The sequence below is a fragment of the Pimephales promelas genome, chromosome 17 (genome assembly GCF_988280905.1).
Source record: "Pimephales promelas chromosome 17, fPimPro1.hap1.1, whole genome shotgun sequence".
In the NCBI taxonomy this organism is placed as follows: domain Eukaryota; kingdom Metazoa; phylum Chordata; class Actinopteri; order Cypriniformes; family Leuciscidae; genus Pimephales; species Pimephales promelas.
Genome location: NC_142785.1, coordinates 7,096,651 through 7,112,188, shown reverse-complemented (window position 1 = coordinate 7,112,188; position 15,538 = coordinate 7,096,651). Strand labels below are relative to the sequence as shown.

The 15,538-nt window shown below is 36.7% G+C and overlaps 2 protein-coding genes across 2 annotated transcripts; one reads left to right on the top strand and one right to left on the bottom strand.

The window, feature by feature from the left end:
* The first annotated feature begins 982 nt into the window (after window positions 1-982).
* Window positions 983-1,706, top strand: LOC120475048 (hemoglobin subunit beta). Its single transcript, XM_039665761.2, has 3 exons — window positions 983-1,125; window positions 1,239-1,461; window positions 1,545-1,706. Exons 1-3 carry the CDS (start codon window positions 1,034-1,036, stop codon window positions 1,671-1,673), a joined length of 444 nt encoding a protein of 147 aa, XP_039521695.1. The 5' UTR covers window positions 983-1,033; the 3' UTR covers window positions 1,674-1,706.
* Window positions 1,707-5,279: 3,573 nt separating this feature from the next.
* Window positions 5,280-6,649, bottom strand: hbae4 (hemoglobin alpha embryonic-4). The gene is made up of 3 exons (XM_039665759.2): window positions 6,257-6,649; window positions 5,674-5,878; window positions 5,280-5,558 (listed from the first exon to the last, which is right to left on the bottom strand). The coding sequence occupies exons 1-3, from the start codon at window positions 6,346-6,348 to the stop codon at window positions 5,430-5,432; spliced, it is 426 nt and encodes a 141-aa protein (XP_039521693.1). The 5' UTR covers window positions 6,349-6,649; the 3' UTR covers window positions 5,280-5,429.
* Window positions 6,650-15,538: the final 8,889 nt, after the last annotated feature.

Genomic DNA, 15,538 nt, shown 5'->3' with positions numbered 1-15,538 from the left:
TATGATGCATTTTTAGAGGTCTAAAGTATAGGAAATGTGTTATTTTGCATTTAAAACATTCATTTAAATATGTTTTATTTAGCCATATATTCTATTGGGATTTATACCATAGGTCATTGTTTACATCGGAAGTCTCAATATATCCTATATTGTCATTGTATTATTGAAAATATGGGCAGTGGGATGTGTATCGGTACGTTAACTCCAATCTAACCAACATCCCCTTCATGGGTGTATTTATGTGGTTGATGAGGTTTGATGATGTCAGGCCCAGAACCAATATAGGCCCAAATTCCTCCTTTATGTCGGGCGTATAATGAGTGACAGTGTACGTGATCAAGGCTGTCGGTGTTAATACGGGGCATGATGCTTCACGTGGGCGTGGCGCTGTCCAGACTTTAGTGCTGAAATCTCCGCTGAAGTTCAAAGAGAAATGTGACGCTATCCGTTGTGCTTCTTAACCATTAAACAGTAGGCTTATGTGGTGGGTCAGTTACTTTATGTATAATGTCATAAAAATGCAAACCTTTAACAAAGCCCTTAATAATGTATGCCTATTATCACTAGGGAACAATATGTGGTAATAGCCTATGACCAACTTCATTTTTTTTTCTTTTGACCAAAGGCTTACGTTACAAAATATTTGGACTGCATATAAAATGTCCATTCATTTGGATCAAATAGTTTTAACAAAATATTAAACGTAATTCATATTTGTCAACCACGCATAAATGAAATAAACCACATTTTTGTAATGATAAAATGAACTTCTTAAATGCAAAATTTACTATACTTTAGACCTCTAAAATTTGCAGCGTAAACAGTAGACTAAGGTTTAACAAATAAAGAGCAAGAAATCTCACACTCTGGTGATGATGGAAAACACTATAGTTTATTCGCATGGACTCCGTTTATCGGTCAACTGCCGCCTTTTTCTCCGGACTATCGGCCGAACAGATCTGCCTGATATACGTGGGCGGCGGCCCAGCAGTCCTATTTAAACATCTGTCCAGCCGTGAATCCTGGAGACACGATGGTTCAGTGGACAGCTGAGGAACGCGCTGCGATACAGGGTGTATTCGCCAAACTCGACTACGAGTCGGTGGGCCGCGAGAGCTTGACGAGGTAAGTAATATTTTCTCTATCGCCTCCTTCCTTTTTCTCCTTAATATGAACTCTTTCAGCTGTTTAATGTTCTTTCAGCCTTTAATGTTCCTGCTTTATTATCTGATCTCAAGATGCTTGGTCGTCTACCCTTGGACTCAGCGGTACTTTGGTGGGTTTGGAAACCTGTATAACGCGGAGGCAATCATGGCTAATCCAAAAATCGCGGCGCACGGCATTGTCGTGCTTCAAGGACTGGAGAAAGCTCTCAATAACATGGATAATATCAAGAAAACCTTCAGTGCCCTTAGCGAGCTTCACTCAGAGAAACTGCAGGTCGACCCAGGCAATTTTCAGGTTGGTGTCTTAGAGCAATGCGCGGCTATCATGTTGGTCATTATGTTGGAACTGTGCTTTACTTTCCCTCTCTTCTTTTCCAGCTCTTAGGTGACTGCCTGACAGTGGTGATCGCTACACGCATGAGGACTGACTTCACCCCAGACATCCAAGCTGCTTGGCAAAAGTTCCTGTGTGTTGTTATATCAGCCCTAAAAAGGCAGTATTATTAGTTTCGTGGACTGGCCGAGGAGATTCTTGTACTGATGTTTGTTGAGTAATAACAAATAAATTATTGAAATGTTGTAACTCTTCAAAATATACTTGATTTTTTTAAATCTTTTTTTTCAACACTGAATTTAATCACTGTAAAAAAAAATATTGTTGGTTTAACTTAAAAAATTAAGTAACCTGGTTGCCTTACAAATTTAAGTTCATTGAAATGGAAAAACTGAGTTAATACAATGAAGGAGATTGATTGTATCATCAGAAACTCAAAATATTTTATCTGAACTACATAAACTATTTAAATTGATTTGACAAAAGAAAAAATATTGAGATTACTAATCATGAAAATATATTTTTACAGTGCACGTTTAACTATTAAAAAATGTGTATTGGTAGCCTTCAGTCAACTTTTTTTTAAATTTAAGCGCAAAATATATTTTCTTAGTCCTTTTACCGAAACTTATGTGCAATTTAAAATGTGTGTTTAAAAGCATGTCAATTAATTCCTTTGCTTTCCACACAAGAAAGTGTTTATTTTAAAGACGCCAAATATTTGATATTTGTGGGGAAAAAATCACTATATATTAAGGCAAGGTGTATTTTAATAAAAAAACACAAAGCCATTTTTTCATTTGAAAGAAGATCGAACCCTTAAGTTCATAATTGTTTTAATAATTTAATTTATTAAGCTATTGTAAATGATGGACCAAACACAACTGATAAAAACACAGGTTTTAACTTTTTAGAAAAAGAAAATGAAATAGTAACAGGAATGAACACTTTGTAACAGGAATTAACACTTGGTTAACAGGAATGAGTGTCCATACAGTATGTGTGTATGAGAGAGAGTGCACATGACTGTGTGTAAGATTTCTGTTAAAGTGGAATACTATGCGCTAGAAGGAGAGAGAGAAGAAGAGAGAGGGAGAGAGAAAAAAGGAAGTTAAGACAAAAAAGGGGAAAAAAGAAAGCATTGCGGGTGTGTTTCACTTCTTCCACAATATGCCATGTTTCTGGCACCTAAAATATAAGTAAGACAAAGACAACACGTTTAAGTCAGCTCATGGTGGACTAGCTTCCTGGAAGTATGGTTCACATTGTAAAACAAATGCTAAGGTCTACATTATAAGTAATTACAACCTTAAAATTAAATAATTCAGGTGAATAGTATTAATATTTACAGTATTTAATCAACAAAACAGAGGACTACTCACTCCTGTTATTTTTCATATAAGCAACAGGACTGAAAGTAACAGGATTGAGTTTTTAAGCAAAAACTCATCAAACATGACATGTGGCCACAAAGCTAAACGTTATAGCATGAGGACACTGAGCAATACTGACTTACCAAAAGTTACAATTTTTAAAATAAACAAATAAAATCTAAGGAATAAATTAGTTAACAGGACAGTATGTCGATATTGGGGGGTTAAAATGGGATATTGACGTTCTCAGTCATAGTTTAGTTACAATTTCATCAAATCTTCCCATTGCCTTCAGAACATCCAGATGATGCAACTACCTGATGAAAATGTGTATGGTGGAATATTACAAGTTTTTCAGAGAGGGGTATGTGTTAGGGCAACAGCACTGATTTAAAACAGAAACACGACTGCATTTAGTATTTTTTATAAAATATTGGATAAAATATTTTTTTCTCATAAAAAAAAACATTTCAATGCAAACAAATGAAGATTTCTGAAAGACTTTAATAATCATATTTCATGGTAAATTTTAGAGATAGAGAGTGGGGACATGCATAAAATGATATTTTTGTATGTTGTTTTATGTAGTTTTTAATGTTTTTAATTATACATTTTAAATTTGTAGTTAGCTTAATGTGCATGACATTCTGCTTAATAATAAAATGTCTTTCAGAGTTAAACTTCATGCAATTTTATACATTTAATGTCCTGGAGACAGAGGTGGAATGGCTCCTTTACGTTTTAATAAAAAAAGTTTACGCATTAAATCCTGTGGTGCTAAAGTTGTGCTATAATATAATAACTTCAGTGCAGGTTGCATATAGGGATCCATTTGAGGCCATTTGAGGTCTTTGTTCAATCTGATATGATCTCCACTTCCTGCTCCTCCCTTTTCTCTCGCCTTCCATTAAAAGATACGTGTAGCTGTTGCAATCTTTAATGCCTAAAATTCTCTAACTGAAGATCCAAAATGCAGTTCGACTTTATTGTAAAAGACTCTAAATGCGCTCAATAATATTTAGGCCTAAATGATTTATGCATCTGAAATGTAAAAATAAGTTATTTATTTAACATAAACAAACTAATAAACTTAATGTGATGGACATTTTTCAGTATACATTAATAAAACCGGCAAGAAGTGTCTGCAATCAAATAAACCCATTTACAGTTATTTTATTCAATTTTCGTGTTTCGAAGGCTTATTTTCAAAATGTGTTTATTCAAATTGCTTAGAATCAGCATAAAGCTGCTCATTGTGGAAACAATTAAATGTATTCAGTTGAAAAGTATGATCATGGTTAAAATATCTTTAACTTGCTGTAAATGTAAAAGATTGAATGATGATAATGTAAATAGGTTATTTTGTATTTAAAACAGTACTGAAATCATGTTTCTTTCATTTATACAAGACAAATATCAATCACACTTTATTAGTTTGTCAATACGGGGTGATCCAAATTAATGGACAATTTATATACAATCTAAATATATCAATTTTTTTTTTTTAATCTTTTACATATTTTTAAATGTTGGCCGAGAAGTTGGTCATCTTACCCCATCTTAGTGGTGATAATACACCATGAAGGTACCTTTTAAAGGTAGATAGCTTAGTTAAAGGTTCGCACTTATTTTGTAATTGACCCATATGTAAAGAAAAGCCTAACGGATAGCGTCACATTTCCCTTCGAACTTCAGACAAGATTTCAGCACTAAAGTCTGGACAGCGCCACGCCCACGTGAAGCATCATGTCCCTTATTAAAGGGATAGTTCACTTTGAAATACATTTTTGATATGTTTCAACTTACCTCAAGGGCATCCAAGATGAAGGTGTCTTTGTTTCCACAGTTTCAATTTTGATATTTTTTTGGTCAAACCGTTCTTTTCGGTCAGTCATATAATGTAGGTCTATGGTCACCACCTCAAAGAGCATGCACAGAGAAGTCCAAATGAAACATGATTTAATGAATCGTCAATGTAAGTACACACTGATGGCCTAAGACATGAAACGAGCGGTTTGTGTGAAAAAAACAAACACTATCTTGTTGTGCATGCTCCTTGAGGTGGTGACCATAGACCTGCATTTTATGACTGACAGACAAGAACGGTTTGACCTAAAAATATCAAAATTGAAACTACTGCGGAAACAAAGATAACTACAATTTGGATGCCCTTGGCGTAAGCTAAAACATCCCAAAAATTAATTTCAAAGTGAACTATCCCTTTAACACCGACAGCCTTGATCCACGTGATCCATGTTTATTTATTTCCTTTTGCATTAGTATTTAAATATCAATTTCTCAACATGGAAATTCAAAGACATTTTAATAGGAAGCCATAATACTGAATTCCTTTTAATGCACTGTTTTAAATTATAAACAAACAAAATGGACACAAAAGAGTTGAGGGTGTTGCATGCCAAAAAATTAGTATTTTTATTGTTGTTTATTATTGAATATTGCATTGCATTACACACAAAAGACACACGTAGGCTACTTCGCAAAACATGTATTATACATTTATTAAAGAAAAACTTTCGATCCTTCTTCGGAGGCTCTTCATCGGAACTTCTCGGCTAAAACAGCTGCGAATGCCGAAAGAAACTTGTCTATCGCAGCGTGTGCAACTGGTGTGAAGTTGTCACCCATGTGGCAGGCTAACGTCACGAGGATGCAATGATTGAGAAGCTGGAAAATGTCAAATAAATTACGTTAGTGAGTTAAATGAAAAAACACCACATAACATAACATCACGTATTAGGATAAAGCCTGTTGATGTGAACTGGATCAGTTTCATTAACACCTTGAAGTTCGTAGGATGTATTCGCAGTAGATAGGCGTGGAACCTGCTCAGTGGTGCCAACGTAGTAGCAAGGGTGCTTATGTTCCTCGCTCCTTCGGCCAAAGCCTGGACGATTTTCTTCCCGTGGCAGCGTAAATGATCTGAATTGGGGTTGATATCTAGATGAGAGAAGTATGTCTTTGTTTTGGGGAACGTTGTGAACATCCTGTAAACCAGTTAACAAGGGAGAAAACAAGGTCAACAAGACAAGCACAAGACCCCCATCTCCTCCCCCAGATTTCCTGCGTCATCATCACTCATGGGCAAATATGCCAAATATGACAAGACCATCAATCATTGAAAAGACTTTTGATATTAAGAATAGTGAACGGCGAACTAATTAAGGATCCACCAAAGAGCGTAAGTACGACTTTAACTGGTTTAATTCCCAAAGTTTTACATAGTTTAAAGAAATGCAGTATCCCAGGATATTGGACACTGAAAAAGTCAACGCTGAGGAGTTTTAGGAGTTTTAAAAATATGCTATTTTTGTCTATAGAAATATTTGCCTCTTCTATTTGTTTGATAAGACAGCATAGCCTACCTTAAAAGAGCCTCAGATCCAATATCTTCCGCCACTGGAATCATTTTGTCCCATATCTGTACAATCAGCTCTTTTTCGGTATTCGAGAGCATTACGGTGTTGGTACAATTAAATAATAGGCTACTTTGCTATCCAAACGAGTTAGCTTCAGACCAACGCGAATAAATCGTGGGGTAGGCAACGATTTGACCGTTTTGCGATGCAGTTTCGATCACATATTAACCATAAACTCTGCTTATCTCGACTTGATAAAATGCAACAAAAAAAGGACAAAAAAATCACACAAAATAAATAAATAAAATAAAAATGTAATAGAACAGTTGATAGAAATGTAGTTCCCGTCGGTCGCTCTCTTCAACTCACCGGCAAACAAGAGTTAATCACGTGAGACTGTGTTAGAAACTGCGCAACGCTAGTCTGCTGTGCGTCATATTAGACGAGCTTATGTTGTCATGCCGGGATTCCTTGTGTTTTGAGTGACTTCAGTCATAGGCTATATTTTGCATCAAGTAATTATATCACAGTAGCCTACAATGCTCGATGACGAGTAAACTGTTTTATTAAAGGATACAATAAGCTTGTTGCACAGTAATTGCAATATGCTATAATAGATGTTTGTAAATAACATTGAGATGGTAACATTTAAACCTACTAATTATGCAGACGATTTACATGTAGCCTACACACAATATGCAAATGCGTTAATTAGTGTTAGAGCACTATTGAATTACTGTGAGAATTGTTTTTTAATTGTAACTTACACTCTAAAAAATGCTGGGTTGTTTTAACCCAACTTTGGGTCAAATATGGACTAACCCAGCCGTTGGGTTAATTTTTTACATTACATTTTTAACCCAACATTTAGGGTTTGTCCATATTTGACCCAAAATTGGGTTAAAACAACCCAGCATTTTTTAGAGTGTACTATTATCATCTCCTATCTCAAATATAGACCTACACCTCATAATAAATAAAGAGCAAACAGCTTTCAAAATATTAAAAACCAAGCACTGCCATACTGCCAAATGTCACTCAAAACATCAAGGAAAGAAAATGAAACTGTGAAGTGATTGTACATTTGAGGTTTTAAATGACTCTAATTTGTAATGACTATATGAGCATGCACTATTGTGATAGGGAGGGGCCATGCTTCTGAATCTGATAAGCGTCTCTATCAGTGGCTCAAGCTGCGGGCTGAAAGTGGGTGTAAGTTGAAGAGCTGGGTAATCAACATCTCACTCCTGCCAGCACACACACTGCAGCGTGAACTACCCATGACTCAGCTCAACTGAAGGACTACCTATTTACGTAATGGAATCCATATCTTTAGGCATATTAATAAATGTGCAATACCACAGGCAGTGCATGACTCTGCTCAGGTTCATTCTTGGTTTATTGTGTGTTTGTGTGAGGCCTTGTAAACATGTCCCCACAAAGATGGCAAAATGGTTGTTTTTTTTGGTCCCCATGAGGAAAACAGCTTGTGAATCGTACTAATTTATGTTTTTTTAAATGTAAAAATGCAGAATGTTTTTTTTTTTTTTTTTTTTTGTTTGTGATGGAGTTAGGGATTCCCCGAGCTTCAAACTTTCTCTGTCAAAGCCCTCCCTTTAAATTTTTATGTTTTGTTTCATTTTGTGTCTGTTTCGTTGTGGAAATTCTCCATTCCCACAACCTCAAAAGACATATAATTATCATTAATGTTATAAAATGTTAGCGTTAAATAAACACCAATTGAAATAAAATGCATTTATGAATATTTTAATACAGCAAAGACTATTTTTGATTAAAACAGGGAGAAAAAAGAAGAGTAATAAAGGTCTTACGATATAAGGGATGTTTATTAAAAAACAGTGGGAAATGATGAGTTTGACAGACACGGAAAACTCAATTCAAAAAACAGGTCCACAGATGTTTTGCTCTGTATACACTGTCCTCTGATAACCTTGTGTCCTTAAAAGACATTCTCAAATGCAAGTCTTGAAAAATATAAAACTAATAAATTAATTTTGATTATCAATGCTTTTATGTCTATATTATTACTATTTCGTATACTGTGTTTCAACTGTTATGTGTCATGTCATACTACCAGTTAAGGGAGCATTACATTGATCAAAAGTGCTGTTAAAGATATTTTAGAGTTATAAAAGATTTTTAGCTGAAATAAATGCTGTTAAAAAAACCCTGAAAAAATGTAAAAAGATTTCTGAAGGATCATGTGACACTAAAGATGAACAACTGCTGAAAAAGGCTTGTCATCTCATGAATTTATTTTTGGAGTGAATGCAGTCTTGGTAAGCGACAAAAACATCTTTCAAAAGTTTTTTTGAACACACTTACCTTCTTAATTGAAAATCCTTCCTTCAAAGTTCAAACTAAATTTAAAACAATGTACCATGCTTTCCACTAGATGGCAATAGCGCACCAAAAGCAAATGTATGTTCCAGATAGGCCAAAAATCTTATGCAAACCACTTTCTACATATATGTATATGGGTATACATCTATATGAGGAATATATGATCAACATGTACTCAGCCAATTTATCAAAGGCTACGCTTTCAAACAACTGCATGAATAAAGCGAAGCATTTAGGTATTAGTGAGATATTAAACAATACAGCTGAATAAAGAAGCCAATGGTTTGCCAACCACCTTTTTATCTCTTCGAAAGACACAAAATACGTCAAACAGGATTACAATTGAATTATTTCCCACCGCTTTAACCCTATTGATGTGTAGTTTGCTTGAGCACTCTCTGGTAGATCACACATGCCACCCACGGTCTAGTCTCAGCCTGCCAAACACTCAAGATGTGTTATATTGTGACTGGATGGCAACGCTGATAGATATTCACTGCAGTTTACATTAGATTAGAGGATTTAGGAAGCCCATGAGTCCTCATGAGGGCTGTATAGGGGAAAGGAGAGAGGAAAGCAACGTGAAACCTCAATGACTTTTTTAATCTTGATTGTTCTGCACATGAAACAAAATATTGGTTCTTTGAAATCGTGCCAAACGGAGGCAATAAATCACATGCATATCTTTCAACATGACTATCTATTCGCTCACCTCTTAGGCCATGTCATGTCGCCTCATCCTGTGAATGCCCCCATGAGGGCCTTTTAAACATTCATCATTCCATGACAGTTCATCCTCCTTCCCAGGACAAAAGTCTCAAGTGTTAAAGCAGTGCCGCAGACAGACATTGGGATGTGAAACTCTGTGGATGAAGACATCTGTAGTGTTATCTACAATGAGAAGCAATTAATAAGTAGGGCTACTAGTATCTAATGAATAAGGACTAGTATCTATTAAATAGACACTAGTATCTAATGAATAAGTACTAGTATCTAATGAATAAGCACTAGTAGCTAACTAATAAATAAGCACTGGTATCTAATAAATAAGCACTAGTAGCTAATGAATAACTACTAGTACTTAAAGGAGTAGTTCACTTAAAAAACAAAAAAACCTTTTGCTGATAATTTACTCACCGCATGGCATCCAAGATATCCATGTCATTCTTTCTTCAGTCGAAAAGAAATGGGCTCAAAGGGCTTTAAACGATTCCAGACGATGAATAAGGGTCTTATCAAGTGAAACAATCAGTCATTTAAAAAAAAAATATAATAAAGTTTAAGTTTTATAAGCTCAAATGCCTTGCTCTGTTCTGTGATGCGCGTTCGTGACTCTCCTGTTCGAACTCGTTCATCAAAATGAACAAATCTTTTTTCGAGTCATTTGTTTCATTCAACGAACGAAATGAACCAATTGATTCAGAAAACGATTTGTTCATTTTGATGAACGAGTTCGAAAAGGAGTCACACAGAACAGAGCAAGACTATAAAACTTAAACTTAAAGTTTTTTTTTTTTTTTTAAAAGAGTGATCGTTTAGCTTGATAAGACCCTTATTCATCGTCTGGAATCGTTTAAAGCCCTTTCAACACTTTGCAGTTTGCATCAAAAACCAAATTTATTTTCGACTGAAGGAAGAAAAACATGGGCATCTTGGATGACATGAGGGTGAGTAAATTATCAGCAAAAGTTTTTTTGAAAAGTGAACTACTCCTTTAATGAAATAGATATCTAAAAAATATGTAGCCTACTGTAGCATGAAAATAGAGATTATATAGGTTAATATGATTGCACGTTAAAACGGATTTCCATAGTTAACATGAACTAATGAACCACTTCTACAGCATTTATTCATATTTGTTATTGTTTATTTCAGCATTTACTAATACCTCATCAAAATCAAAACGTTTCATCTTTAAACATTAGGCAATGTACTGTTCGCTAACATGAACAAACAATGAACAAATGTTTTTTTTTTCTATTAACCTAACGCCGAGTATTGTAAAGTGTACCAATAATCTTACTGACCCCAAATGCTTGAACAGTGTATTTAAAAAGCAATATTATCATTTTCTTGCTTGTAGTTTAAAAAATTACCATAAAATAGGCCTACATAATATATGTTCAAAAAACAGTATCAAATATAGCATATTTGGATCCAAAATGACTTATTTTTGAAACATTGACTGTGGAGTTTTCCTGCTCAGTTGCACTTGGTCTTTGCATTCAAAAAGATTAGGCTGATGAATGGCCATTCGCTCTTTTAGCTAAAACAAACGAGAGGGGACTTTTGGATTTTATGCACGTAGTAGTGGAGAATTCTGGCAAAATAGAGGCTGAAATGAAAAGGAAAAAAAACAGATTTTAAATGAGAACATTTAAATGCAGCACAATAGACTTTCCAATGACCAAATGAAGCCCTCGGCACTGGCAAGTGTTGAAAAGAGAGTGTCCTTGCATGCACTGTATTGCTGTTACTGTATGTATTCTATTTTATGTTGTAGAGTCTGATATTGATATCACTATAGAGATATATGCAGATGATGAAATATTAAAGTATGATGCATCGCTTCAATTTGGCTTAGCTCGTATTTTCTGTATATATACACATGCTTTTATCCATATTCTCCAGACTGTCTAAAACGTTGATGAACAACCTCAGCAATAAATACTGTAAGTCACCAGGGATCTGGAACATCTCCACTGAACTATATGTCAATGTATAGTTAGAGACAAGCAGTGGATTTACTGTCTGCACTGCTGTTTAGATAAAAACATCAGCAGCAGTCTCTCTCTCTCTCTCTCTCTCTCTCTCTCTCTCTCTCTCCACCCGAAAAGAAACAAAAAGAGCTCTTGTATCTGGCTGTTATTGTCTGTTAACAGTCAGTGATTTACAAGAGAAACTCCTACTTTGCTTTCAGTTGCAAATGAGTACTAGAATGACTCACATGATACTAAAAGGAACCAATACGTGGTTTCTTTTTGACAGCTGTTATACAAAGCAATAGCGACATTGTTGGAAACAAGCAGGTCTCAGAGTCAGGCTCTCTGAGGGAATATGGACATGTCATCAGGTGGAGGACTACTGTAAACTAGTACTCCCTTCTGGCCCCCATAAACTAGAAGGTCAGAGAGCAGAAGCAAAGACTTCCAGTTCTCTTCAAGTGAACAGCTGCCAGCGGTGCTTCCTGCTCTGGGCCTCCGCAGGGGAAGTGGGATCTTTGAAGTGCGCGGGCATGTAAGAAGCTTCAGACAGGAAGTACTAGGTAGAGAGTGTGAAAACAAGGTTTACAGAGTGTGATCTTCTAAGATCTTTCATTATTGAGAGAACACAAGCAAACATGCTCTTGCTCTGAATATCAGGGATCCGGCTGTTGGCAAGAGGCTTACCGTAAAACTTATAATAGCTCGGGATTTTATTTCCCCAAATCGTCGAACTGCACCTGTTTGTATTTGAGACGGGCGTCTATATGAGACAGGCCTTTATAATTTAGTGTTGAGATGTTGTTCATTGAGTCTAGGCCTAGAGTCTCTAATCTCTAAAAAATCTCAAAATGCTCCATGTGAAACTTCGGTTTTCCGACCTTTTTCCATCTTGTCAATTGATTTTGATTAAACGGGTGATGAACTGAGAAATCAAATTTCTAAGAGGTCATCATATTATAAGAATATCCTGTAAGTTTCAGAACTGAAAACGTCCTTGTTAGTCCAATAAAAGCTTTTATTGACACCAGGCTCAGCAAACGACTCGTTTTTCAGAGTGGGGAACTATGACGACGAAGAGGATAAAACACCACCCCCGCAGAAGAAGATCAACTCCTACTTCAACACGGCCGGTTTAGCCCCGCCCACCGATTTGCTCATTACGCGCATAGCTAAATAACATAGATGCCTATACCTCATGATGACAAACCGGATCGAGCTACCGAGCAATACAGAATATTGTGCAGTGGCTGGTTGTGCAAGACAGTCGCTGTATAAGCTGCCTCTTGATTCCAATTGGACTGCATGGATAAACTTTATTTTTAATGACTTTCCAGCTGATGTGGTAAAACATCATCCATCTGTTCGCTTCATTTCACTGAGGATTGTTTTGTAAACAAGGCTGGATTTGCAGACCAATTAAGAGTAAAGAATAACACAGTCTCATCCCAAATCGTCATACAACTGACGTTTTGGGACGTATTTTGACCATACGTCAATATCCGCCTTTTTAGGGCCCCCTTAAACGTCGGTAGATGGCGATCCCGGGCCGTCATACAACTGACGCTTTACCTTTAACGTCAGTTAGGTGACGGGTTAGGTTTAGGGTTAAGTTTAGGTATGGGGTAGAGTTAGGATCCCATAACCTCATCTACCGACGTTTAAGGGGGCCCTAAAAAGGCGAATATTGACGTATGGTCAAAAGACGTCCCAAAACGTCAGTTATATGACGATTTGGGATGAGACCGGGTTGTAAAGAACAGTGTTGTGTCGTCTATATTGGATCTGACAGGTATGGTGCAACACACGGACTCGGACATTTATGGGGGAATCATTCCGGTTGGCATTTTACAACATTGGACGTTTTCAGAACAATTTCCCCCACGTGCACCGACCATAGATGGGTCACCGGCGGGTGAGTCGAAACTCATTATAATATGCAAAACTGTTATCCACTCACAGCAGTGGGCGTTTACTTCCAAGTCTTCCGTGTGAGACGCCCATAAAAACCGAGCGTTATTGAGCTAGGCTCAAAACTAGGGTAGAAAATAGCCTATTACTTATTCATTTTGATGTTTTGAAATGTAAAAACCAACCGAACGTCATAAGTTGACCTCAGACAACAATATAATAAAATTTAAAAAGCCAGTTCATGACCCCTTTAATATGCGGGGAGAGCAGTTGGGGGAGAGAGAGCAAGACAGTGTTCGTGTTGTTTAAAGACGTGAGAGTGTGCGCGTGCACGGCGGGGGCGCTCTCTCTCTCTGCTCGTTATGCGCCCGATCAAGATCAGCAGTCATTCTATTCTACATCACTCAGGCTCTGGCGGGACAAAAATGTGATTTGTCGACCGCCAAAACGCGGACGATCTGACGTGTTTTTGAAGATTAAATACAACCCAAAACTAAAAAAACCAACCCGGTCTCATCCCAAATCGTCATATAACTGACGTTTTGGGACGTCTTTTGACCATACGTCAATATTCGCCTTTTTAGGGCCCCCTTAAACGTCGGTAGATGAGGTTATGGGATCCTAACTCTACCCCATACCTAAACTTAACCCTAAACCTAACCCGTCACCTAACTGACGTTAAAGGTAAAGCGTCAGTTGTATGACGGCCCGGGATCGCCATCTACCGACGTTTAAGGGGGCCCTAAAAAGGCGGATATTGACGTATGGTCAAAATACGTCCCAAAACGTCAGTTATATGACTTTTTGGGATGAGACTGTGTTAAAAAAACAGACCCTGTGTTGTGCCGAATTTCGACTCCCTGCCAAATTATAACCCCCCTCCTCCCCCACAACTAATTCTAAACCTACCAATACTAGGGGGGGTAATAATTTGGCGGGGGTCGAAATTCGGCACAACACCGGCCTCTATTTGAGACCGGCCTTTATTTACCCAAACCTGCAGCCAGACATGTAAAAGAAACAGACGTCTATTGTGGACTTGGCTATTATTTGAAGTTTTACGGTAATCAACTGGAAAATTATTTTATGATTCACTCATAAAGACAATCCATGTGTTCAAATATGCCCACTTTCCCACTCTAAGTACAACTGATTTGCCTCAACAAATACCAAAAATAAATGAAGGAGTAAATAACACAATAGTTTGCATTAATCTTTTTGAGTCATGACAACTTTTAAAAGGGTGGCAGTGGTTCAGTGGTTCATGTAGGTTGTATACAAACCAAAAGGTTGGTAGTTCAATCCCCGGTTCCACCTGACCAAGTGTCGAGGTGTCCGTGAGCAAGACACCTAACCCCAGCTGCTCCTGACGGGATCGATGGCAACTTGTATGGCTGACATCGCTGTTGGTGTTTGAATGGGTGAATGTGAGGCAAATGTAAAGCGCTTTGGTGGCCATTGGGTCTGTGAAAGTGCTATATGCAGTCCATTTACCATTTTATTGAAATTTTATTCAGTAAGTTCCAAAATTTCTAAATAAATGAGTAGTGATCCTGGAACCAATTATGCAATTATGTACTACTTATTTAGTATTCTCACAATGGTAACCTCACAAAAATGAAAAACAACTGCATTAAATAGCATGTCTTTCCCTTTACTAAAAAAGAAACAAAATAACAATTTAGCCTTTTCAGCATTTATTTTCCTATATGCAGTCCTATGCAAAGGACACTGGACAACTTAATTAAAATACATATTATTATCTTTTTAAATCAATTAACACATGCACTCAAATTTAAATTACACTCAATATTAAGCTCATGATCAACATTATTATGTCAGCTGAAGTGGAAAACCAGTCAAATGTTGCATAATACATTTCACTGCCTGTATATAAAGCCTGATCACAGAAAAGTGACATAATAGGAATAATCATAACCTGTCACATGGTGTATCTGGGATTACACACCCAAAGGAATGGTAATGTCTGAGGAAACTAGAAAATCTGGAATCTATACTCACAAAAGCTCATGCTGTTATGATTGAAGTTTGAACTGATGATGAAGATGAAAGGCACAAAAGCAAAAAGCAGGAATTGCAAAGTATTCTCTGGCAGGTGCAAGCTTTGAATATCAAAAGGATGAAACATTGATGATTTTTTTTTTCTGGATGTTCCAAACAAAATCAAGGTCTCTGTTGGCATGCTTTTTGTGTAGTGAAAAAAATATATTACTCTGCTTCCTGCTTTACTGAAATGTCTGATTGAACAATACCACTTTATTGTCAGGTGGTTCATCTTTATTTATGTAAA

Excerpts from the sequence above, each read along its gene's own strand:
- LOC120475048 (XM_039665761.2), top strand. The coding sequence starts at position 1,034 with ATGGTTCAGTGGACAGCTGAGGAACGCGCTGCGATACAGGGTGTATTC. Across the intron at positions 1,126-1,238 it reads GGCCGCGAGAGCTTGACGAG|ATGCTTGGTCGTCTACCCTT; the intron begins GTAAGTAATATT and ends TCTGATCTCAAG. Across the intron at positions 1,462-1,544 it reads TCGACCCAGGCAATTTTCAG|CTCTTAGGTGACTGCCTGAC; the intron begins GTTGGTGTCTTA and ends CTTCTTTTCCAG.
- hbae4 (XM_039665759.2), bottom strand. The coding sequence starts at position 6,348 with ATGCTCTCGAATACCGAAAAAGAGCTGATTGTACAGATATGGGACAAA. Across the intron at positions 5,879-6,256 it reads GGATCTGAGGCTCTTTTAAG|GATGTTCACAACGTTCCCCA; the intron begins GTAGGCTATGCT and ends ACTGGTTTACAG. Across the intron at positions 5,559-5,673 it reads TACATCCTACGAACTTCAAG|CTTCTCAATCATTGCATCCT; the intron begins GTGTTAATGAAA and ends GACATTTTCCAG.